Source organism: Hippoglossus hippoglossus, chromosome 7 (assembly GCF_009819705.1).
Source record: "Hippoglossus hippoglossus isolate fHipHip1 chromosome 7, fHipHip1.pri, whole genome shotgun sequence".
In the NCBI taxonomy this organism is placed as follows: domain Eukaryota; kingdom Metazoa; phylum Chordata; class Actinopteri; order Pleuronectiformes; family Pleuronectidae; genus Hippoglossus; species Hippoglossus hippoglossus.
Window position 1 is genome coordinate 5,441,032 of NC_047157.1, and position 25,372 is coordinate 5,466,403.

General features: G+C 40.6%; 1 protein-coding gene and 1 long non-coding RNA gene across 4 annotated transcripts in view; one reads left to right on the forward strand and one right to left on the reverse strand.

The window, feature by feature from the left end:
• LOC117764911 (plexin-B1-like) overlaps positions 1 to 22,770 on the forward strand; it is a 69,051-nt gene extending 46,281 nt beyond the window's left edge. For all 3 annotated transcript variants that reach the window (XM_034591067.1, XM_034591066.1, XM_034591068.1), the window contains 24 exons: positions 139 to 308; positions 1,106 to 1,257; positions 1,345 to 1,450; positions 2,716 to 2,852; positions 2,949 to 3,122; positions 3,893 to 4,115; positions 4,208 to 4,450; positions 5,637 to 5,813; positions 6,528 to 6,676; positions 7,734 to 7,834; positions 7,969 to 8,186; positions 8,472 to 8,650; positions 10,161 to 10,227; positions 10,782 to 10,928; positions 11,382 to 11,556; positions 11,917 to 12,020; positions 12,171 to 12,255; positions 13,147 to 13,319; positions 14,430 to 14,590; positions 15,830 to 15,977; positions 16,335 to 16,399; positions 18,946 to 19,021; positions 19,165 to 19,239; positions 20,298 to 22,770. In XM_034591067.1, the coding sequence (XP_034446958.1) occupies positions 139 to 308; positions 1,106 to 1,257; positions 1,345 to 1,450; positions 2,716 to 2,852; positions 2,949 to 3,122; positions 3,893 to 4,115; positions 4,208 to 4,450; positions 5,637 to 5,813; positions 6,528 to 6,676; positions 7,734 to 7,834; positions 7,969 to 8,186; positions 8,472 to 8,650; positions 10,161 to 10,227; positions 10,782 to 10,928; positions 11,382 to 11,556; positions 11,917 to 12,020; positions 12,171 to 12,255; positions 13,147 to 13,319; positions 14,430 to 14,590; positions 15,830 to 15,977; positions 16,335 to 16,399; positions 18,946 to 19,021; positions 19,165 to 19,239; positions 20,298 to 20,402 (3,410 nt within the window). In that variant the 3' untranslated portion in view covers positions 20,403 to 22,770. The remainder of the gene's footprint in view (positions 1 to 138; positions 309 to 1,105; positions 1,258 to 1,344; positions 1,451 to 2,715; positions 2,853 to 2,948; positions 3,123 to 3,892; positions 4,116 to 4,207; positions 4,451 to 5,636; positions 5,814 to 6,527; positions 6,677 to 7,733; positions 7,835 to 7,968; positions 8,187 to 8,471; positions 8,651 to 10,160; positions 10,228 to 10,781; positions 10,929 to 11,381; positions 11,557 to 11,916; positions 12,021 to 12,170; positions 12,256 to 13,146; positions 13,320 to 14,429; positions 14,591 to 15,829; positions 15,978 to 16,334; positions 16,400 to 18,945; positions 19,022 to 19,164; positions 19,240 to 20,297) is intronic.
• LOC117764916 lies at positions 16,521 to 23,869 on the reverse strand. Its single transcript, XR_004614477.1, has 3 exons — positions 23,754 to 23,869; positions 22,799 to 22,804; positions 16,521 to 16,532 (listed from the first exon to the last, which is right to left on the reverse strand). It is a non-coding gene; the product is annotated as an uncharacterized LOC117764916 (long non-coding RNA).
• Between the last annotated feature and the right edge of the window lie 1,503 nt (positions 23,870 to 25,372).

Below are 25,372 nucleotides of genomic sequence, written 5' to 3' on the forward strand. Positions count from 1 at the left end.
TGAGAGCAGTGTCGTGTGTTTATGTTTCTTGCGTGTGTCTCTTTATGAGACATCACATGTTTTTGCACACATATATTACATATTTCATATGAAAGTATTGTAACATTGTTTCTTTTTCCTGTCTCCCCCTTGTTTCAGTGACTCTGTTCAACTGTTCAGTGGGGCGGTCGGACTGTAGCCGATGTCGGACGGCCGACCCTAAGTATGGCTGTGTTTGGTGTGGCGGTGCTGCCAGCTCTCGCTGTGTCTACCAGGACTCCTGCACAGATGAGATCAAACACACCTGCCCTGCACCTGTCATTCACTTTGTAAGAACATCTCTTTTTTGAAGATTGTGACTGCAAAACTATGAGAAATGAGAGAAAACAGGGAAAGAATTAAACACAAAATGATTTGTATTTGTGTGTGTCCATTTGTGTTTGAAATGTCAGAGGAAAGATGTCAATCTTCATATTGTTTTGACTGCTGAACTGGTTTAACTGTCTCTTGTCTGGATGTTTACTTACCAGGAACTCCTTTTGATTTTGAAAACCTTGCTCTTGTTGATTTCACGTCATTATCCTGCATGGAAAAAGTATTCTGCCTGAAATGATAATTTCAAATGTTTACTTTTAAGTACAAGATGCGTCTTACTTGACTCAAAAGTCCATTCTCAGTTTGTGGCACTGGAGGCTTCAAGTTTGCACATTACACTTGTGTGACTTGGTTACTGATTGTTTCCAGATAAGTTAATAAGTCCACTGGATTCACAATAGGCTAGAGAAGCTCCACCCCCTTCCATAGTTGTGGGTGAAAAGAGCTGTTTTGTATCAAACTCTGCAAATTCAACATTCTGCACATTGACACATCAAAATGAACTAGAATGGCATTCAGAAGAGCACATACCTCAAGTTATTATTATGTTATTATGTTTATTATTTTTATCAAGTTAATCTTATGGTACGCAAAGCAAGCTACTTAAGTTATCGAATAAATGCAGTGAAATAAACACAATCTTTCCTGAATTAGTAGTGAAGTATATATATGGAGTAGCATTGAACTCAAGTTAAGATCAAGTACCTCAAATCATTAACAGAAAGAAATAAACAAGGGGATTGTGTTTCAGTTGGACCCAGTTTCCGGCCCCGTGGAGGGAGGCACAGTCGTGACTATTTCAGGCTCTAACCTCGGCCAGAGAGCTGAAGACATCCAGAGCTCTGTCACAGTGGCCGGGTTTCCCTGCAGCGTCATCCACAGCCGATATGAAGTCTCCTCAAGGCAAGTCGTCCTTACACCTGAACACAATCACTGCTTGTAAAATGTTTTCCATGATTTTTTTTATCCATAACAATCTTTATCTTGTAGAATCGTGTGTGAGACAACGAGAAGCAGAGGAGAGAAGAGCGGCCAGGTCTCAGTCAAAGTGAGGGGAGGAGGTCTCGGGCTGTCGGCTCAGATCTTCAGCTTCCAGGTGAACGCAGCTGTTAGTGTGTTGACATGGAACTATGTTATATGCAGAAAAATCTAATTATGCCAAGAATCGGACTTTGCCTTTACATGCACTGTTGTAACCTGGTTACTATAAATCTATCTAAATGTCAATAATCAGAATAGTAATCAAATTTCTACTCTGTCCTTGAAGTGTAGTGGTGATACACTACAATGTGTGTGTGTGTGGCCTGATGATGCAGTAACAGGAGGGCAGAGCATCATTTTACAGTTTAAACTGACTTATTTATAGACTCACGCTGGCAACATTGTGTTACTTTCACTTTTGGTCGGACTCTTGATTTAAGACACGACTGTGCATATTTTATTTCTCAAGGGGAAATCTAACAGTGGAAATCAGGTTCTCCAATTCCCTACCAATTAAGGATTTACTTCCTTCGGAGGATGCAGGCTTCCTGGCCCATGAAGGAGGCGGTCTCCGTTGGCTGGGTAGACCGCAAAGGCCGAACGTAAATCATCCACAGTCTTTAAGTTATTGCTGTCAACTGCTCACCCTGCCCTTATTCCTGTTGGACATGACAAGAAAGACATTTTCACAAGCACTTAAAAAACAAAGACAGCTCCGGGACGTTTTTTCACCAACTTCACAGGCGGCGGTTGTTCTGATTTCTGCCATGTTCTCCCCTGGGTGTGGTTCAGTTCCATACTGTATATAGGAACACAGTCATCACTGTTGGGCTTGGACCAAAACACACTGAAGAGGACCTCGCTGACACGGGGGTTCCCTTGGTCCTGATGCGCCTCATCGGAATTGTCAGCATTGAGAATGAATGGATTTAACTATAAATGTAGCTGTTTAATGTCCAAATGTGTTTACCCATTAAAAAAAGTGCTCACACAGAAGATTTCTGACCAATCAAGCAAACGACATCTCCGAAATGGCGTTTGTTAATTAGGCTTCAGCTGAAATTGTGCTCTGTGAAATGTAATAGAACCACTGCAGCACAATGACGTAATAACTCATCTCCTGATTAACACCACAGTAAAAGGGAGGTTTGATTAATTGATTGGCCCAAGTGACAAGCAGATGAATTGTATGAGCTGGCTCTGAGGAAACCCTCTCGTGTTTCCCAGAATGCCCTGGTGACTTATTTATCCTGCCAATAAATCACCCGCTCAGTATCACATTATTGATTATACATTTTTTCTCTCTCTCGCTCTCTCGTGTATCTTTGCATTTCATCCTTTTTTCCCTCTTCTCCTCCTTCTTGTCCGTCCTTTCATCAGGATCCTGTACTGAGCAGCATCTTCCCCAAGAGAGGACCCAAGGCCGGGGGCTCGCTTCTGACCATCAGAGGCCGCAGGCTGAGCACTGGACACCCGAGTGAGGTCAGCGTTCTGATTGGCGGAATCCCCTGTATGGTGTAAGTGCCTCTTGTTAATCATAGTAATAAAAAAAAAAGGTCTTTATATCCCAGTTTAAGGTAAAAGTGTAAAAATGTCAAATGTCTTTGTCTCAGGCTGAACATCCGGGAGGATCAGATCAGCTGTCTGGCCAAAGGCAGCAACAGAACCGGAGAACACAGCGTCACTGTGCGGTTTGGTGGGGCAGAGCGCCACCTGAAGGGTTTGGTGTATCATTACACCCCCAACCCAAACATCACAACGGCTGCTCCAACCAAAAGCTTTTTCAGGTGCAGTGGTGGAATGTAACTATTTGGATTTAAACAACCCCCCAAATACTGTAGACAGGCCTACACCCAAATACACTGACCGAGGCAGAATAGATATTAATGGAATCTATGGATCACTGTTGTCTAATGACTGATCTTTTATTAAACTATGTGACTAGATACTGTAGTATAGACCAGTGTTAATATTATTACATTTAAGCAGCAAAAACTGAAAATTTATTGTAATAATCAATTTCACACTCCAAACTTTTAATATTGTGATTCTCCAGAGGGAACCATGTTTGTTGGGCAGTTTTGATGGTGCTGGATTTATCCTGAGCCCAGTATCTTCACTGTTTAAACTGAACCTGTTTGCTGTGCAGGTTAATAAGGCTCCTGTAAGATCACCGTCTCACATCAGAAGATTGAAATGATGAATGAAGCTACTTATACAGTCAGTAATATAGCCACAGTGGCTGTAAGCTGCAGCATGCCATATCAATAGTTATATACATTATACATATATTATAAATACATTTTTTTTTATATATATATAATAATGTATACTATAAAATAGTGGGAGAGAAAAGTTTTTATGAAGTGTTGAACTTAACATGAAATAGAGCTCGGTATAGTCGCTGATTTCTCAAATTGATTCGATTCCGATTTACTAGGTCTTGATTCGATTCAATATTGATTTACAATATCAGATTATTCAATTGAAGATTGATTTAATCAGACACTTTTTAAAACTCATTCCTAACATGAAACTGTCCATCACTCTCCTGCAGTGGAGGCCGAATCATCAGAGTTTCTGGTCAGAACCTGGATGTGGTCCAAGAGCCAAAAATGAGGGTGACCCTCAGTCCTCCTGATACCCTCCCTCCCAGGAGGAGAAGGGGCTTCAGTAGGAGGAAGGAAGGAAGAAAAGATCACCAGGGTCCAGTGAAGAGATGGAGGAGGATCGTCCCGGACACAGACTGCCCTCAGGGTGCACTCTGTCATGTCAAACAGGTATGGAGGTTTAATCCCAGAGAGATACTGTATATATATGTATACTCATCATCTTCTTACGTGGGTTTTAATCATTTTATCCATTCCTCCAGTACGAGTCTCGCTGCACAGTGAACAGCTCCTCCCTCATCTTGTGTCCGACCCCGGCAGTGGGACCAGAGGCCAGGAGAGCCAGGGTCAAAGTTCATTTCCTGCTAGACAGCCTCCATTTTGACTTTAGCGCTGTGGGCAATGAAGCCTTCAGCTATGAGTCCAACCCAGATCTCTACCCGCTGACCCAGAACGACCCCAGCAAACCGTATCACCACAAACCTGGCAGCATCATCTCTGTAGAGGTGGGTGCAAATACCTGTTTCTAATGGACTTTACTTTCTTATTTCATCTCTAACGTGGCCCAGGCTACGAGACAGTATCCAAGGACAGGAGCTCATTTAAAAAAACAAGAAATCAGAATGTCAGTGTTGCTGTTATCAGCTCTGCAACCCGTAATAAGTGCTGGAGATGAACTCAGATATGCTATAGGGTCCCGAGTCACTTCTCCTTTTCAATATTTGAACAAGTCTTTATCTATATTCACTAAATTTAAACCTTTCAAAGGTAATACACTATATACTATATACTATAATTTATTATTTTCAACATTTAAAAGGAAAATTATGTGAATTAACTTGTCCTGAGCCCTCAACATTTGGAACCTCAAACACAAGTAGCAAGATCTATATATTATATCCTTTATTTGGAACCTTTAGCTTCTCTTGGACTGAGATGGCAGAAATATAATAATTATGAGTGTCAGACATAAATAAAAAAAATGTGTTACAGGCCATAAATACAACAAATTACAAATGAAAACATACGAAATAGATACGTGATGCTGATTGATTACATTTGTGACACTATTTTCCAGTTGCAGCATTGAGGCGCATTTATGCTGAGAGATGCCTCCTTTTAAAACATCTGGGTCTTTAACATTGCCATGATTTCTACGCAATCCGTCCACTAGAGGGCAGCACAGAGAGAGGTTGAAGTAACCTCATATTTTGCGTGCAGTTTCTTACTAACTCGCAAAGTCTCCACCATAGTTGGAATTTCTTCCTCTTGCCCTATGGTGTCACTTGAACTATTGGCTACACTGCCCCCCTATGATTTCCTGTGGTACTGCTCGGGTTCTTCCTTAAGATTTTAGAAGATTCTGTACACATATCTAACGTTTAGAGTGATTTTACAAAATAAAGCTTATTTTTCCTGAAAACAGATCTTTGGCTGAGTACACACACCAGCTCACAGTGTGCATGTTAACCAGATAACTCAAGTTTAAATTGGGCCTTTGGCAAGTGACTGAAGCCATTAACATGAATTAACTGCAGCTAATATAAGTTATTTAATCAGGTGAAAGATAAATAAAATGTTTTATATTGAAACATGCATTTTAATAATTAGGCTGTATCAGGTGAACTGCCCTTCTAGTGCAGTCCAGTCCTCGCCTCTGAGTCGCTCTGTTTTTGTTTTTGTATCTTCTAGGGAGAGAACCTGGATCTGGCCATCTACAAGCATGAGGTGGAGGCTCGGATAGGGGAGGGGGTGTGTGCCGTGAAAACCTTGACCCACAACCACTTGTACTGTGAACCACCAGCCCAGCAGCCTTCAGTGGCTGCCAGCAAGAAACAGGACGGCATGGACAGCCTGCCTGAGTTCACTGTGAGTAAACATAAGATACATTTGAATCCAGAGCACGTTTACATTCGCTATGACGCGACTGCAGCCTGGGTAAGAGGATGGGGAACAAGGATTTAGGAGCAAGTCAGTACAGAGGAACAACAGTGCCTGTGTGCATACTTCACTGTCTCATGTAACAGATGAGGGTAGAGCATGAAGGACAATGACTCAAAAGATTGTTTACAAGCATTTATTTGCTCCTGCTTTCTTGGCTGCACTTCTGCCCCCAAACATGCAAAATAACAGTATTTACACGAAGATCTCAGCAGCACCACACTGGTCACAAATGTCATCTGAGATTATTTTTGCAGTGAAAACAACAATGCACCAAGGGTTACAGCATTAACGGCTCGATTTCCAAAGAAAATAATAGAGAAGCGCAGCAGCATTTTCCTACAGCAGTGTGAAACAGCACTGTGAGGGGCAGACAGAAGGTGCGAAGTGCCGCAAGATAAATGCACAGGAAACATGAATAAAAATAACTGTAAATGAAAATAACTAATTGATAAATGATACACATTGGAAATAATGATAATAAAAATAATATGGAGATAATAATAAAAATAATAATAATATGGAAAATGAAGAATAATAATAAAGTGCACATTTTTATAAAAGATGTTCTTGCTTTTGTCTTTGTGATGGCCACACCAATACCTGTCAGCATTGTGTTCAAACGCTCTCTGTGATTTCCAGGTGAGAATGGGGAACCTGAACTTCTCACTGGGCAGAGTGCAGTACGACAGCCAGGCCCAGTCCACGTTTCCTCTGGAAGCTCAGGTGGGAGTCGGGGTCGGGGCCTCCATAGTGGCTCTGATTGTGCTCATCATTGTGCTCATATACAGGTAAACACTTACACAGGTATGTCACTGTTAATACCTTTACCAGGCTGGCCTCAACTGCTCATGAAGCAGACATTTTTTCCTATACCTGTATTTTGCCTCTTATTAACACAGTAATTTTGTATTTCTTCACTTAAAGAGATACTGCACAATTAAATGTGTTTTTTGTTAGCTCTAAACTTAATAATATGATGATATTTAAGTAAAGCCATTAATGCCGATTTTATAATCACATTAATCAAAAATAAATAAAACAAAATCTACATTTCTAGGTTGAACATGGCTCATAACACCACCTAGTATTTCAAACTGCTTTGGACCTTGCAGGGCCAATGCTTTCGTAGAGTCAACGGATGGAGACGTCTCTACGTATAAATTAAGAAAAAGTTAAAATCAAAGAGGCGTTTTGCAACTGTGGCTCAAGAGAAAAATGAGGATGGTCCACTAACCTTAAAAGGTAACCAGGTCGGTGGTTCGATGCTCCTGTCTCCCCATTTGGCATTTTGAAGTAGTGTCCTTGCCCAAGATAGTGAACCTGGCTGTGAGAGATGTGTGATAGAGAAGGTGCTGCACATAGATATGTGAATGTGCTGTGTGAAACTATACTGTAAAGCACTTGGAGTTTTCATCTGGACTATAAAACCAGTATATCAATATAAACCATTAAGTCTCTAATCGAAGGTGGGTGGCCCCCTCGTGAGTGAGAATATAGAAAGTTATGCTCATTTCCAAATCTATGCTGAAACTAAACCCCTTGATCACCACATCGTCCACCAGTCAGAGACGCCCCCCTGTTCTCTCCTGCCCCTCGGCTGTCCCTCACTCACACACACACACACACACACACACACACACACACACACACACACACACACACACACACACACACACACACACACACACACACACACTGCATTTGAACCGCTGGCTGAGACAGTTTCCTATGCCAGGTAGTTAGGTGTGCCTTAGCCCTGTTATTTTTTTATTTCACTTTAGACAAAATTGAAAGGTAAAATGACACTTTAAATGTTGTCTGTGGATTGTTGTTGTTGTTTGTCAGGAGAAAGAGCAAACAGGCCATGAGGGACTATAAGAAGGTGCAGATTCAGCTGGAGAACCTGGAGACCAGTGTGAGGGACCGCTGTAAGAAGGAGTTTACAGGTACAATCCAAACCTGCTGTCTTAAATTGAATAAAATAAAATCAGCTCAGTCACTGTCGCAGCAAAAGAACAACGCTGAAACAAAAGTTTGTCACTTCACTTTCATCCATCTCCATTCTCTTCCCCTGCCTCAGACCTGATGACAGAGATGATGGACATGTCCAGTGATTTGGTGGGATCGGGGATTCCCTTCCTGGATTACCGGGTGTATGCCGAACGCATTTTCTTCCCAGGCCACCAGGAGTCGCCACTGAGGCGAGATCTGGATGTTCCAGAGAGTCGTCGGCAGACTGTGGAGCAGGGGCTGGTTCAGCTGTCCAACCTGCTCAACAGTAAACTGTTTCTCACCAAGGTCAGCCTCTAGACTTATGTTTCATTAAATAAAGAGTTGGATGAGCTGAAGAGTCATTAACAACCACAGTTTGTCAATGTGAAAGATCAAGATCCACATATCAGTATTTTCCTCCTTTTTCTGAGATTGAGGAATATTGACTTTGAATCTTTCTGCCTCCCTTATACTTTTTTTAGGATGTTATAACGAAATTAATTACTTATTTGACTGAATGATAGATTTTTAACAAAACACATTTTTGCAATGACTGACAGTTTTTTTTTCTCATTTCCATTGTCTGTCCAGTTTATTCACACGCTGGAGGTGCAGCGGACGTTTTCCCCCAGGGATCGGGCGTACGTGGCCTCTCTGCTCACTGTAGCCCTGCATGGTAAACTGGAGTACTTCACAGACATCCTGAAGACACTGCTTAACAATCTGGTGGAACAGTATGTGGCCAAGAACCCCAAACTGATGCTCAGGAGGTGAGGAAGACAATCAGTCCGTCAGCTTTTCATGAAGTCCTCAGTAGTTCAAATTTATTTCAGTTTTATTTATATAAATCATTTCAAGTCACTTTACAGAGTAAAAGTCAAGACCTTACAATATGACAATATGAAAAGTTCTCACTGTGACCAGGAACTTGGCGAACTTGATACTAAACCTCCAGCACACTCTTGGGCAGTCACCTTGGTGGGCTTAGAGGAAGGGAACGGCAGAGAAGAGAGTTGGGCAAGGAAGAGATGGTTATTTTAAAGATTGTATTAACAGCAGTGGTATTAGGTCTAATAACATAATAAATGCTATAATTAATCTAGCAACAGCTTTTTTGAGCATTTTTGAAGTGAAGGGGAGGTTTGATATAGTTCGCTGTGTCAAAAACTTTCATTTCTGCAACGTTAAAAGCCTGTGGTACGTAGCCTGCTAACAAAGGTAAATGCATCAGATCGAATGTGGAAGTGCTAATTATAGGTCCAATATCAATAGGCAGTTTACAGGGGAAAGAGTCTAAAAGACAAAGTGATAGTTCAGATGAAGAAACTGCTGAAGTCAACGCACATCTCTGCCTGTTGTCTGAATACGGTGAAGAAGCTGGTAAAGTCATTTTAATCAGGAGAAACTTCAAATGAAGTATGAACACATTTTATCACCACGCGTGATAAGAGAGTCGTTAGTAGTTAGACCCTTTGTGATGTCATCAAGGTTGAAAGGGGGTGTGGTTTCATAGTATCGGAAACACCCCCTGGTCTGTACACTGGTGGTGGATGATGGGATCTAGAAAATGTTGAGGATGTGAATGAGATCAGATGAGTGGACTGAGCTGGGCTCGACCAGGGCTCTGGATACGGAGACTGGAGGTGGGTGGGGAGGAGGAGGGTCGCACTGAATCACTGCAATGACAGCTGACAGCAGATTTAAAAGGTTTGACAGAAAAGACATGATTGGCTGATTGAGATCATGGAACAATCTGATTGGATTACCCCAAACATCCACCAGTCAGCTGATCAGAGGAGGCGAGGAGAGTGAGGAGAATTGTGTGAATGAATGAGACGGACAAAGTCTTCCTGATTGAACTTCATTGAAGGGTTACATGGAGCAGTAGAGCTATGATTGTCATTCAGTTTCTTCTTATTTTGTATGAATGATGAATAACACCAAGCTCTGGCATTACAGAGAGCTTTTTATATGTAGTCTGACTACTTGGTGGAACGCCACTTCTTTTCCATCTCACGTCTCTTGTACAGCACGTGCTTGTGATCTGTACCAGTGTAATGACCTCCTCACTGACTCCCTTCTCAGAGGGGTGCTGCACTGTCAACAACGACATCCTCTTTGTATAAGACTGAAGTTGAGATAACAGTCCTCAATTGTACTGACACAAAAAAGTGGAATTCTTTTCCCTAAATGTGGTCACAGCCTTTTTATTTCATTAGTGGGTAACAGAGCTTCCTCACCCATAAATGACTTGTTTACATGTGCTCTTCTCCTTTTCAGAACTGAATCTGTTGTCGAGAAGCTCCTGACAAACTGGATGTCCATTTGTCTCTTTACCTTCCTGAGGGTACGTACGTCAGTTTCAAACCTGACCACAACAACTGTACAACTGGAGAGAGATGGTTTAAAAGGAAGAAACTTGAGAGAAGAGACAGAAAAAAAGTATTTGTTCGTGAAATATAAGATATTCAAATTATTTTATCTAGTGACGTCTGGTGACCCACCACTTCTGCAATTGACAGTAAAGCTGTATTATTATATATATATATATTTTGTTTGTATCCACCCATCCATCCATAATGTATACCACTTACCCTTAAATGTTTTTTGGGGCTGGAGCCAAATTTATTGTCTTTGTTAGCTGAAGAATTTCCACACAAATCAATGATAATATTTGATGCTATTCAAATGACACATCTGTTCAGTCAAAAATCATATTGATGCAGATATCTATAATGTGTCAGAAAAACTCTCCACTGACACTAACACGGGTGAACTTCAGCTCATCACTGTCAGAGCAGCATGGGGAGAAACCACATTCATCGAAAATCTCTTCAATCTCTTGAATAAACTTTTGTTGTGTTAGGACATTGTTGACCTTGCCTTTTTCTGCTTGACCAGGAATCAGCAGGGGAGTCGTTCTACATGCTGTTTAGAGCGATAAAGCACCAGGTGGACAAGGGACCTGTGGACGCTGTGACAGGAAAAGCCAAGTACACACTGAACGACAACCGGCTGCTACGAGAGGACGTGGAGTACCGCACGCTGGTTAGTACACACATGTTAACAAGTGTCAGTGTTGGGGCGAGAAGTCCATGTATCCTGTTGGGTTTATTAAAAACTGATTAATAGTCATAAGCATACAATCAAGGTAACCCATTGTATATTTTAAACAATTTCCACATTTTTATTCTATCTATATATCTGTCTGTCCATCTATCCGTCCGTCTGTCTATCCGTCTATCTGTTTGTCTTTCTGTCTCTCATCTATCTAGCCATCTATCTATCTATCCATGTCTCAGATAACTAAAAGTAAAAAAAATAATCTCAAAATAACTTGACCTGTTTCCAGAAGTGGTGGAATACAATTTATTTATAATGCATGCAAAGGTCAATCCTACATTTTTAAAAGTCTAGATTAAGCTGACCAGGTTAATTCAGTCCAGTATGTGTGCATCACAGTGTCGCCTCTATCAGTAACCACCCTGTGTATCTGTCCAGACGCTAAATGTCGTGATGCCAGCTGCGGCTGCCGGCGGAGGCACGACCACCCAGACGGTACCTGCCAAAGTCCTGGACTGTGACACCATCACCCAAGTGAAGGAGAAGCTCCTGGAGCAGGCCTGGAAGGGAACCTCCTTCTCCCAGAGGCCACACGTTGACTCGTTACATCTCGGTAAGTCCACTTTATTTTAAGACATTGTGAGCAGAGTAGTTTATCACATTAGCTTGTGGACTGGTTTCGATTTTGGTCATGAATATTCAAGCATGGAATATTTATGCAGTGTTACTTGCTGAGGAAACTCATTAAACTGCAGGAAATACATTTCTGTTGAGACGCAAACAGTTACATCTTTTGATCAAATTACCAGACCTTTCCATGTGCACCTGAATATCTAAATTTGATTAAAAGTTAAAATGTCTGATGAGTTCTTGTGGCATCTGGAGCAACATATGTCATATACTATAAGCACGAACTGAATCTGCAATGAAATGCATTTTACTTGATGCTGCATCATCATTTGTGTCCCTCCAGAGTGGCGTGCAGGTGTTGCAGGTCACCTAATCCTCTCAGATGAGGACCTGACGTCGGTAGTGCAAGGCTCGTGGAAGCGCCTCAATACACTGCAACACTACAAGGTCAGAGCAAGTCTCAGAAACACAAAAAATACACGTACACACATACATCCTCCATTCATGTGCAGGGTAAAGCTGTTAAAACTGTCTGTGAAGTGGTGCTTCAGTTTTTCCTGCTGTGTGAAGGTTGTGATACATTGCTGTGTAACGCAGGTCCCTGATGGAGCGACGGTCGCCCTCGTCCCCAGAAACTCCAAACATCACCTCCATGACAGCCACGATTACATGCCTGGAGAAAGTACGTCTCATGCACTTTTTTATGAGTCCTTCACACAAATATATTATTCTGTTTCAGACAACCATTCAGCGAGCCTCATCCACACGTACACTTTTCATCACTTTTCTTTTGACTTTGCACAGATGTTATTTTACCTCATGATCTAATATTCAAGCCTGCACTCTTATTTATCCTTCAGCTTTTAAAGGGAAACTCAATTCAGAGAAAATCTAACGTTTTTTCTCTTTCTTTTCTCAAGGAAGGTTTCAAACATAAATAAGGCTTTATTATTTCATTTATGTACCTGGTTTTATTTATATATATATAAATACGTATGGAGAGAGAGAGAGAGAGAGAGAGACAGAGAGAGAATGAGGCAGTGTAGATGTGTTTTCAAGATCTTCACACTGATCATCTCTTTCATGCATTAGCAACAGATTTGTCCTGTCAACTGGATGAGTGAATGTTGATCAGTGCAGATCTTCTTGCAAGCATCTTGTGTCGTGTAGGACGAGATGGTGATCATCTGAACAGCCAGGGGAGGTCGCTGTTTCACTGTGTTCACACAGAAGCACTGAAAGGGATGAAGTATGGATGAGAGTCAGTTAGAAAAGCAGAGCTGAAATCTTTGCATCATTTCAGGCTCAGATGATCATAGAGATTATAAAACTGAGAATTTATGTTTGCATGTTGAAACAAACAACCTCAGTTTCATGCACTCGATAAGGATTCACTTCTCCCTTCTCCTTTTCAGACATGATTGATTTTTTTCTTATTTTAAAAATGATAGAAATAAATACGTAACCACATCACGCTGCTTCAAAAATACCTCCGTTTTTTTTTAATTCTCAGCCTGCATGTGCATTCAACCAAGCCGAGAAAAATACACTAATTTGTCTGTCGTCCTGCCAGAGACCCCTATGCTGGATGACGGGGAGGAGGGAGGAGTGAGGCTCTGGCATCTGGTGAAAGCCAACGAGGAGTCCGAGCTGCCCAAACACAGGAGAGGTAGTCTGAGGGAGAGGGGCGGGGAGAGAGCCAAGGCCATCCCCGAGATCTACCTCACACGACTGCTCTCCATGAAGGTAACAGTGATGATGTGAATGGTATCAATCACTCCATTTGAAAACACTTTTCATATCTTAGCATAACATATGTGGTTGGTGGTTACATTCTTCTAATACAATGAAAAAAACATATATAATGATGTGAATCAGCAGCACAAATGAGAATATTTTCAAGTCCTTTTCATGTATTCAGATAATTGGTTTTCCAATAGTATGACTCTGATCTTGTACTATACTGACCCTTAATGTTAAGAGTTTTCCATCTTACTGTAAATAGGCCGCACCAGTGTTTTCAGTTTACGTCATTTATGATGAGCTTCTTTTATGAAACTAGCCGTTTTCAGAAATGGGGGCTGGACATTCTCCAGAGTTTGCCTTTCACATATTAAGAAGGCATTAGGAGAATCTCTGGTCAGACACATTCACAACTACAGAAAGATCTCTGGAGTGTTCAGGTGAGGGGTGGTGCAGCAGACAGGACACCACATTTAAATTCCGCTGCAGAGATCACGTTTTTGTTTACAGCACATCGACACCAGTGTCAGACCTTCTCACCAAAATGCTCTCAAATGTTGTTTCATTCCAAGTTGACATCTTTGACTTTGTCGTCTATGTGTATCGCTCCTCTTCTTCATCCTGAGATGTTTGTATTCTTTTGGGGTTTTTTTCAGTTTCATGTCTGTTGCATGTTAGGAAGAATTCCTCGAACTCTGATATTTGTCTTCTCACATAAAGCCCCTCTGGATAATTTCAAGAGATCATCTGGAGTTCAGTGAATGTATGAATGCAGCTGTGTGTAACTTACAGGGAGTTACTGCACTATGATGAGCTCCCATTCTTTTTAAGCAATTGATTTTATCTGGTTCAATGGGTCTAAATAAGCCTTTGTGCTAATTTGGACAAGAAACAATTTCGAAGATATATTTCTAAAGCCCACACCACAATCCACTATATAAACTTTAAACCCAGTCCCAGATAACGCTGATGACATCATCAGGGTAACATGACAAAGTTCCTCCAGAGCCACAGAAAACATTTTCACAAACTAATTGTCATGTGTAAAATCAGTGCTCCTTTTAAAGAAACCACATTTTGTTTATCTCTTCGTCTTCCTCCTCTCTGTCTCAGGGAACGCTGCAGAAGTTTGTGGATGATTTATTCACTGCGATCCTCAGCACCAGTCGTCCCGTACCTCTGGCTGTCAAATACTTTTTCGACTTGCTGGATGAGCAGGCGCTGCAGCACAACATAACGGACCCCGAGACCATCCACATCTGGAAAACCAACAGGTAAACGGCCAGCAGCAGGTTACCATAAGTAAGGAAGGTACGAGAGGGAGGGGACACAGGCCAACTTCTTCCGTATGAGAAATGTTATAAACACACACAAGGGTAATTTCACCCAAAGGTTAAAGAATATCTGACTCACACTGAACATATGGACAACAGTTGGAATATATAAACACAAGGTTTGTACCACTGTTTAATTTTAGACCAGGTACATTATAGAATGTATGTAATATCATGCAATGTATTTTTATATATCAGGGGTTCCTGGATCTATCATACGATGCAGTATTATATATATAATATATATATATATATATATATATATATTATATATAACAAGAATAAAGTCCTGATTAAATGAGAAATACAATAGTATTACAAGAACAATGGGGAAAAAAATTAAGAAATGGGCAGAAGTTAGGAAGAAGAGAACCCATGCTCGCTGTAGTTTGGTTTGTACCTTCTGGATTAAAATTTTGAATACCAATCTCATTGTTTCTTGAGAAACTAAAGCTGTGTCTCAATTCAGGGTCTCGACCTTCAGAGCACGCAGTCAATGAAGAGCGCATCCTTCATGGCCTGCGTAGACCATGATAGCCAAACCGAAATGTGACGGTGCGGTCTACCGAGGCTTTCCATGGTCACCGTCACCAGCTTGTTTTGCCCTTATTGCTGTTGCCTAGCAACTTTTAAGTCGGACACGCCCAGAATATTTGAATGCCACTTGTCTTGTTGCTTGCCGGCACCATTTCCTCTTTGAAAAACAGTTTGTCACTGAAGCGCAATGAAACCTGGGATAGATTGTGCTGGGAAGGATCCACCTGTAGCCTTCCTTTCTCTGGGATGGAAGGACATATTTGTCTGCCGCTTTTAAATAGTACGGTCTAGTTGTAGCACTGTGACAAAATCGGTCTTCAAGGATGCAGCTTCTGTTTGAATACTACACAGATGTAACCCAACCACAGCTTGGCAGTCGGCCACGACCAAACATTCCCTCCTCCAATAAAGAGGCAATTTGCTAGTCTTTGTGGCTCTTTCTGTGGAATAGACAGTTTCCTGCATCATCCTGATAATGTGATGAGCCAGAAGATGAAGTATTTCATCTTTTTGTTAAACCTACACTAAAGTATAAGAACAAGATGATCCACATTCTTCATTTTTGTCTTAATATGTGTAATAGTATGTTTTGGCTGGAATGACTACTTATACATGCACCCTCTTTCCTGTCTGTCCAAACAGTTTACCTCTGCGTTTCTGGATCAATATCCTTAAGAACCCACAGTTCATCTTCGACGTGCAGACTTCAGACCATGTGGATGCTGTGCTGTCCGTCATAGCCCAAACCTTCATGGATTCTTGCACCATCGCCGACCACAAACTGGGGCGGGTGAGCTGACCAAGCCAAAACACTGTCAATATAATAGAATACTGTTCACTGGGAACACTGGGGATCTGCTATTACATATACAAACCCCCAAAAAGATAATGCAGGAGAAGGTGACATTATGATACAGTTGTAAATGAACGTGACCATACAACATAAATCACCATATCTCTGTGCAGGGATGGATAAAGGAAGTGATTGGAACATGACATCATGTAGTTAATGGTCGTTTATCACAATGTAAATAATGTCTCGTAATAACTATTGTTTAATAATACAAATTGAAATGTGTGAATTAATTAGATTACCTGTTCTATGTAATAGTCAGAACACATTTCTCCATTCGTCTCCCCCCCACAGGACTCTCCCATCAACAAATTGCTGTATGCCAGAGACATCCCGCGCTACAAACAGATGGTGGAGAGGTAAGAGTATGGCAGCCAGTGCGCCCCGCTGACCTCAGGCATAAAAAAAACACCAGGGAGAGGGGGGGGGGGGGAGGAGGAGGGAACGAGAGCAGGGCCGAGGACAATCTGTCAGTGCCAGACAGAGTGTAGACTAAGCCTGCGAGGCTCCCATGCATGGATGGTCTCAAAGCAGACTGCTGCACATTAAACGTTGAAGATTACACCAGTGTTGAGGCATCGCTAGACGAGATCTTTAATGTAAGGAATGTGTGCATTTTAAAAGCCATTTAAGTGACTCATAACATAAAAACCCTTCACACGTCATTTTCATCAGACCGGTGCATGGAAGCGGATAAAGGGATCTAAAGTGGTGAATAAAATCCCACACACTTTATATCTTGCAATAATAAATAAACGTATGGTGCCCGACTTAACAATTGTGTTTGCTTAAAGCCATAAATTATTAGTAGAATTAAATTAAAAAAACTTGTAACTTCACACTTTTTCCCCATAGACTGTATATAATTTTGGAAGACACGTCTCCACTTCCTGTCATTGTACAAAAATTTGGCTAAAATATCTCAAATATGGGAACTATCAGTGAGCAACTGGATTCTCACGTTCCTTGGTCTTGTTTACTTGGAGTCGTCCACTGCTTGTGTCCTTGGTATCAAGGAGTCCAATATTGCTTTGTGGGTCTCAGCTGCTGAAAGACTAAAGGAGCGGATCTACCCAATGAACCTAGTCATGCTCTGATTTGTGCCCTGTGGTGTGGGGGAAGAAGTGAGGCCCTATGCCTTTTTTCTTATTTAAGTCAATTTAATTACATTTTATATTTATTATTTCTACACATTTTTCTTAATTTTTTCCCTGTTTGATCAAAAATGTATATATATATATATATATATATATATATATCCCAAATATGGGTGCTGCCATCTTCAGCTTTCTGTACGTTTTGTGCACAGTAGTGAGTGTGGTGTAGAGCCGCGGTATCAATGTCTCACAGATAGACGTGCTCGACTAATCGTGTGTCATTCTCAGCTGTCAGGCATGACGTTTCACCCTTTCCACGTTTCTTCACAGCATCAAATAACTGACTGAAACTCAACTTACTGGAATAATGAACTTCTAAAGATTCATCAGTATGATAAGAAGAACCTAAAATACAGAAATCATCTTTGAGAAAATGTTATGTGACAAGTAGTTTGTCTTTTTAATTTGGCCCATGTCCAATCTGCTAACATGGAGGATTAGGGGTGGTAAACCTGATGAGCGATGTCACTGACTCATTAACATCCTCAAAAGTAACTTCAAATATTGACTCTGCTGACCTCCACTAGTCAACCTTCTCACCTTGGTGTAGAAGTGTCCTCAAAGTGTGTTCAAATAAACTTCTGTCATTGCCCAGTCTGTCCAGGGCAGCTTTATATCTGTACATGAAATATTAACCTCATATATTTCATTATCAATGGTCTGTTTTATTATCAGCACCTCATTTGAACAGTAAAACTGCTACTCTAATGAATATTTTCTATTGAGAATAAGAAATTCTAATGTGTGATGTTATCTATCGCTTGTAATGATGAATCCACTGAGAGTGAGCCGCTCCTCTACAGCTCGTTTTGGTTTTCACAGCTCACTTTACATGGGCTATAAAAAATACAATTTGATTGATTTACACACACACACACACGAATATAACTATGAGGAAGATCCGATTGCATTGTAAATAGCTCTTTTCCTCGCCATCATGGCAGTCACATCAAGTTTTTTTATTTACTGCAAAGTTTTATGAGTTTTTGAGCATGTCACATAAACATGTCACATAAATTTGAAGTCTAGTTACCTTAAACCACTCTCATTTCAAATAATATGAAAACGGTGGTTAAAACATGAAAAGATCTATGAGCTTGACAAATTGTTCAGGAGTAAATGTGTACAATGTATTGAATGAATTATTCTTCATTTGAATAAGACCAGGGATGGGGAATGTTTTGTTGCTCTGCTTCATCTTCAACATTTTGTCCATGTTGTTACTCCATGTCACGTACCTCTGCCCTGAGTCTCCCTCTCTCGTCTGTTTCGTCTTGATACGTCTTTTACGTTGTGTTGCGTTTGTTGTGCATGATATGCAGAAGAAAATAGTTTCTTCTGTGTTATTTTCCATTTCCATTGAAATCATGATGCTAGGAAGGTGGTGCTCAATGATGCAAAACAAAAAAACAGATAACTCCTCTCAAATGAATTAAAACGAAAGTAACGAGCCTGTTTTGAAAATTTAAGGAGTTGAAAGTCCAAATATTTGTGGTAAAATGTTGAGCTTAAGTTGTCAAAAAATAAATACTCAAGTACATACCCCTGAAGATTGTACTTACCTACTTTAACAAAGTATTTGAACTTTGTTACTTCCCACCTCTGTTAAAAAAGAATAAAAGTATAGAAAGTGTTATTTTGTTGTTTTCTTTTCACCAATAATTACATGAACTTCATCCCTGCTTTTCTTTTCTCTTTCCCTCTCTCTCTCTCTCTCTCTCTCTCTCTCTCTCTCTCTCTCTCTCCAGGTATTACGCAGACATACGTCAGACCATCTCTGCCAGTGACCAGGAGATGAACTCCGCTCTAGCAGAACTCTCCCATGTATGTTTCTCACTCCTCTTTTCCTCTTTTATAAGAATAACTTTTTGAACACACACAAATCATTTCATTTCGTTGATCTTTCCATCTGGTTACCTACCACAACACATTTCTTCACCTCTCTTGTTTTTACTTCCCCAAAACAGAATTACGCTGCTGAGGTCAACTGCCTGGTGGCTTTACACGAGCTGTATAAGTACATCAACAAATACTATGATCAAGTGAGTACAAAATGGCTGCTGGACAGGATTAGAGAGCATTTTACTCTTGTCTACATGTCATAATCATTTAATGCTGATAATGCAGTATTGCAGTAGATATACAGTCATTTATTAAAGATGTCAAATTGTCTATTTATTAAGCCCTGCCCCCAGTACTTATTGTTGCCACGCAATTATGTGCTCAGATGGCACATAATGCAGTTTTCAATGACAATGATGAAAGATATGCTGATGTCCACTTCTTAACGTTTGGTCCTTTATGTCACGGCTCGACTAAGCTCCTCAGTTCTTGTCGATGACTGTTTTATTGGCAGATTTAACCTTACCTAGTTTTTACTTGTTTTAAAGTGAGATTTGTGGAAAAGTCAACCAAGAAAATCTTGTGTACCCTCTCTTCAACTAAAAAATCTGCACTTTTCACTCTAGATAAACTAAATCTGTGACAATGCAGGGAGTTTACTTTACCTGGTCACTATTTGAGCCTGAATGAATTATAAATAAACATAAAGGGCTGGTATTTGCAAGTTAGCCTGCATGCTCACAATAAATGATGTGCCGTGTTGGTTGGTCAGTCGTTTGCACAAGTTCACACTTGATGCCATGTAAACAAAATTCAGCCTCCCAACAACTTTGACGTGGTGACAATTAGTTTGGAGCGTTCTCTGAGTAAACATTCAGTGATAATTATAATAATGACCAGTCGAGCAGGAGACGACAGCCTTACTACTAATATGATACCATGTTAACCAGTCCAAGTATAATAGTATAAGAAAAATGCTGTTGAGCTCATACATCATCATTTTCACTTTGAACGTTATAAGAGAAAAAAGGCTGTGACCTTGAGTTTGGTGAATGTGCTGGAGTTAAGAGTCGCCAAGCTGTGATTGGCTGTCCACGAGAGGAGGTTTTGAACAGGTTTATAGATGTCCCTTAAATCCCCTCAGCCGTTCACTTCCACAGTGACACAAAGGGTTACCTCCATTGAGATAGTTACACACTATTACTTTGAAATCTAAAAATGCTCAGATTTTCATCCACCTTCTCCTCCCTCCTGTCAGATCATCACAGCGCTAGAAGAGGACCCCACGGCTCAGAAGATGCAGCTTGGCTACAGGCTGCAGCAGATCGCTGCCGCTGTAGAAAACAAAGTCACCGACTTGTGACTCGACTTGTGACTCGACTTGTGACTCGATGGATTCTTCCTTTAACCTTGAGGAGAGGACAGTGGTGAAACAAGGTTCTGTCTCCTGGAGAGAAAAAGATAGAAGAAGACATTGAGGGCACATATTGTGATTCGGCTGTCATTTCTGACAGACTGACTGTATGTGAAGAGAGAAATTATCTGAAGAGGATCACTGACGCTGGCCATGTTTATTACTCCCTACACATTTCCAAAGGAGTTAATGAAAAACACTGCTCTGAGGAGAGAAAAAGGACAAAATGTGAAATGAAGCTCATGAAAACAGAAACTTCCTCTGAACTTTGACACCTCTCCTCGTAAGGATTTCACACGATGACTTTAAACTTAAGGGAGACGGATATCAACAGAGATCTTTCCCATCTTCCTCTGACTCTATGAATCATGGCGAACATGTTCACATCAGGGTTATTAGTTTAGAGCTGAGGAACAGACGCTGTGGATGGGCTGGATGTGAAAACCCGGGAACGAGGAGGAAAAGGGAAAGAAGGAGTCGAACTTTAACTTAAATGTGGAACTTTTACCACGTTACGTCAAAAAGTCTTACACAAAGGACGAAACAGATAATGACACTGTCAGAAAGCCTTTTTTTTTTATTCTGCTTTTAGCTTCCTTAAATCATTCTACCAAGTCTTACTCTGTGAGGTCACTCAGCTGTTGTTGGACAGTTTGTTGCTTTGTGGAAGTGTTTTCCAGGACACACGTAGTTTTTTATTCTTGCCACTAGTTACTGTAATTAACAGATCCGGCCTTGTGTAGTCTGAACTGAAAACCAGAGTTGACTTTATTTTGAGGACCTGCTACATCTAGCTGTCTTCTCATGCTGACCTACTGCTATTGTGAATCTTCTCCTTGTTGATAAAAGTTTTTGTGTATGTTTCACCTGAGACAGTTTGGCTGAGCTGCTCATTCTTCACTCATGCACTGATCCGTCCTGAAGGAAACCATGAAATCTTTTACTTTAACAACATGCTGACAAAACCAATCATTTACCACCATAAACGTGAAAAACGATGGATCTTATCACCCACAAAAGACCAAGCCTGGATTATTATGATATAAATGCACAGATAAATAATAATGCACAAAGAAATTAACTCCACATTATTTATTTTATCTTTCTCTGCCACTTCAAAAAAGTATTGCGTCAGACATACTCCTACAACAGTAGAAAAAATATGACATTAGAGAAGCGTGGGAAAATATTCTTTTATTTCTGATGAATCATAAATCCCGAGGTTACTGTGGGAAAATAACATTGAAGTTAACAACATAAGTTTACAGTTATTTTGTATATATGTGTGTGTTTTATAGTAGATGCTTTTCAGTTGCTTTGTCCAATTCATTCAATTTCAGTTTGGACTGATCTTTTCATATTTCATTACAACATGTTTTGTTACTGTCTATCATACGTTGTAACTTTGGATTTACGTTTATTCACGCAGCGACGACTCCAGTGAGCTGTCAGCTCCTCCTCGTGGTCACTCGTCTGCTTTGCAGCTGATTCAGCTCCACATGTAAATTTAGTTTCTAACTGTGACTAAGAGCCATCGGTGTAAAGGTCTGGGGGTTTTTTTCAGGGTGAAGGAAATGAAGGAAGCGTCTGTTCTGCGAGATATCTGGTTTTCACACAAACATTTCACACTGACAACAAAAGCTGTGTCATGATTTTAAGCTTTAATTTGTATTCATGTATTAGGTCTGAGAGCAGATGGCAGATTTTAGCAGTGCAAAGCTTTATCTCTTTATCCTTCACAAAATAAAGTCGCTCCTTTTCTCTCAAGACCCTAAATCAGTCAATGTGGCGAATACACGAAGGTGCCTGTGTTCCCAGTTTCTCTGCCATTAAAGACTCCTAGTTTTTTTAATTTTTTAATTTATTGTTTATTTATTTTATTGCATATGTTGTTTGTTATCATTTTTCAGACATAGATAAATACTAATAAAACATAATAATGGTTTCATGTCCCTCTCTTTCAGATGTTACATCTGCATTTTTTTTTTTGTCTTTAAAGAAAAGTAAAAAGTCATCTTTGGACCTCATGGTTTGTTTTTATCTGCCGATCAAGTCAAGTAAAAATCAAAGTTTCAGTGTCATTTTTTATGTTGCATCCATTTCAGAGGCAGTAGATGAATATGATTTGTAAAGTTGTACATTAAAAAGAAAGATTGTCAAGATTGTTTGCTGTGCTCACTTCTGATGATTTACCATTTCTCCGTGCTGTAGTTACAATCTGTTCCCCAGTAATCCTGACTTTACTGATCTCTGACTAATTGATAGGATGAACCTAATAACAACTTAATGTGTTGCAATAAAGTGGTCCCAGTGTAAACAGATGTGTGAAGTTACTCTGCTGCTACGCTGAGCTGGTAATCATCCGTAGTGTTCATTTGAGAGACAGTGAGCATATTGTGATGCTTCTCTATTTGAGGTGTTATGGATACAGGTGCTGCAGACACCTCAAATACTGGCTTGTCCAGGTTTTCATAAACAACTGCTCACTTGAATCATCTATCCATGACCACAGTAAGTAACTCATTGTGTCACTGTGCCATTGTCAACATCTGTTGTCACTCACTTCCGTTGTGGTTGTGTCCGTTATGTCACTTTTGCATTTGTGTAGTCAATTTTGCAGTTGTGTTGTGGCTATGGCAGTTGTGTTGAGGCTTTTTCATTAGTGTTGTGGCATTTACATTAGTGTTGTGGCTATGGCAGTTGTGCTGTGGCTTTTGCGTTCGTGTTTTCAGTTAACGAGCTTGTGTGAGATGTGTCGGCCACCATAGATTTACTGACGGAGAGTGAGTTTTTATTATGCGTTGCAACCGGGCTGAAGTTACGTCTGTTCACAGAAAAATAAACAGCTGCCAAATTACTCAAACTGCCTCTTTAATAATTCCCACAACAGTAACATACTCACAATAGGAAAATAAGACCATCCATGCTGTCACATCATGCAGGTAATATGTTTGGTTAATTTTATGTGAATCATGACTAATTCCAGACTGACCCTGTGTGTTGACACCAATTGACGCGCACGCTTATGGAGCTTTTTTCCTATCTTTATTCAAGAGCGTGGTCTTTCAGTTTGAGAGCATGACTTGTTGAATTTATGTTCAGATTTTGTATTAATTTTCATCAAAACCCTTCCCTTGCACTCAAATAGCCTGTTTGCACTTAAATTTGCTCTGCTTCTGCTCAAATTATGTGCTTGCATTCATCATCTGCTCTCTGATTTCTCCTTGGCTCTTGGAATTTTTTGGGGCGACAACCCTCTAAAAATTCCCCAACCAATAGAATACCAGGTGAGGTGTTGACCACTGGTCAACCAATGAAATGATTGATGTGATCCCTGCCTTTGTTGTGGGCGCGTTCGCTTTACTTCCGAGCGTCCCGTGCGGGCTGTTACTCTTTAACCAGGTTCATCCTCTCCCGCTCTTCATGGCATTTCATTGGTTGACCAGTGGTCAACACTACACCTGGCATTCTATTGGTTTTGGAATTTTTACAGGGTTGTTTCACAAAAAAAATCCAAGAGCAGAGGAGAATTCTGAGAGCAGACAATTCACGAGCGCACAGAAAGCAGCCCGAGTGCGGAGAAGGGCTGAAGCTGGAGCGCAGGAAATCCGTGTGAGCAACAATATATCTGAGTGCAAGATAACAGTTTGAGCAGAAGCACAGCAAATGTAAGTGCAAACAGGGGCTATTTGAGTGCAAGGGCAGGGTTTTGATAAATTCAACAAGTAATGCGGTTAAATTGAAAGACCACGCTCTTGAATAAAGATAGGAAAAAAGCTCCTTACACGCTTAGTGTCAGCCATAATGTGAACTACTTCCTGTTGTTAGGGAGCCTGACTGGAGAAACTCCATGTCTATGTCCAGACTATAAATCTGGACATATAAGCACCTCACACACATCTGGTGTGGGCCTCACACTGAGGTCTGTTGGCTTCTCAAATAATTCACATTCCAAGGCCTGTTTTGTCCAGACACAGCTGTTTTATTTGTCAGAAACAGAAGACATAAACTGTATCGAAACACATCATTTGCCATCCAGAGTATCAGGTGATCGCTGTGTGTGTGCTTTGGTCGGAGCGTGATCTATGAAATATAGACACCACTGCAATAGTTTAATGAGAAATGTGCTGTCTGTGTTCAAGTGTTAAGCCGAGGACAGGCTGAGTCTATGTGTAGAAATTAGCAGCAGCTTCATAGCAAATTAATGCAGGTCAGGTTTCAGTCTGTGTGGGGTCAGGGGTCAGACAGGCCAAACTGAACTGAACTGAAGTGTGTGTACAAATGTTAATTTGCATAGCTTCTCATTCTACTCTAGTTGCAACTGTGTATGTTGGCTGTTCATCAGTCACTTTACCTCCTTTTGTTCTTGCTTTGTTGTTTAAATTTTACCATTCATTTTCTTATTAAATTTTTTCTAATCTATATTTTATATTTACTTTTGGAGAAGCACTTTGTACCTGCCCTCTTTGACATGATCATATAGGTCTTAATTGTACTTTGTGAAAAAGTTGGCTTGATAAAAAAAAATTATAAAAACATTGCAACATTGCGACAGCAGATATAAAGTTCAGACAATGTATAGGTTTCATTTGTCCTATTGTATAAATATATATATAACATCATGGCCACAGTGCAAGTGGACGCCACTTCATCTATAGTGTTGTCTAAGGTCAGGAGAGTTTAAGGGCCCAGATAAGAACCTGTGATAATATGTCATCTGACAGAGGGCAGTTATTCAAGTGAGGTCGAGTGGCCCTTCACACCTCAACACACGCACACACACACACACACACACACACACACACACACACACACACACACACACACACACACACACACACACACACACACACACACATTACCCTCTCTCTCTCTGTGTCTCTCTCTCTCTCTCTCTCTCTCTCTCTCTCTCTCTCTCT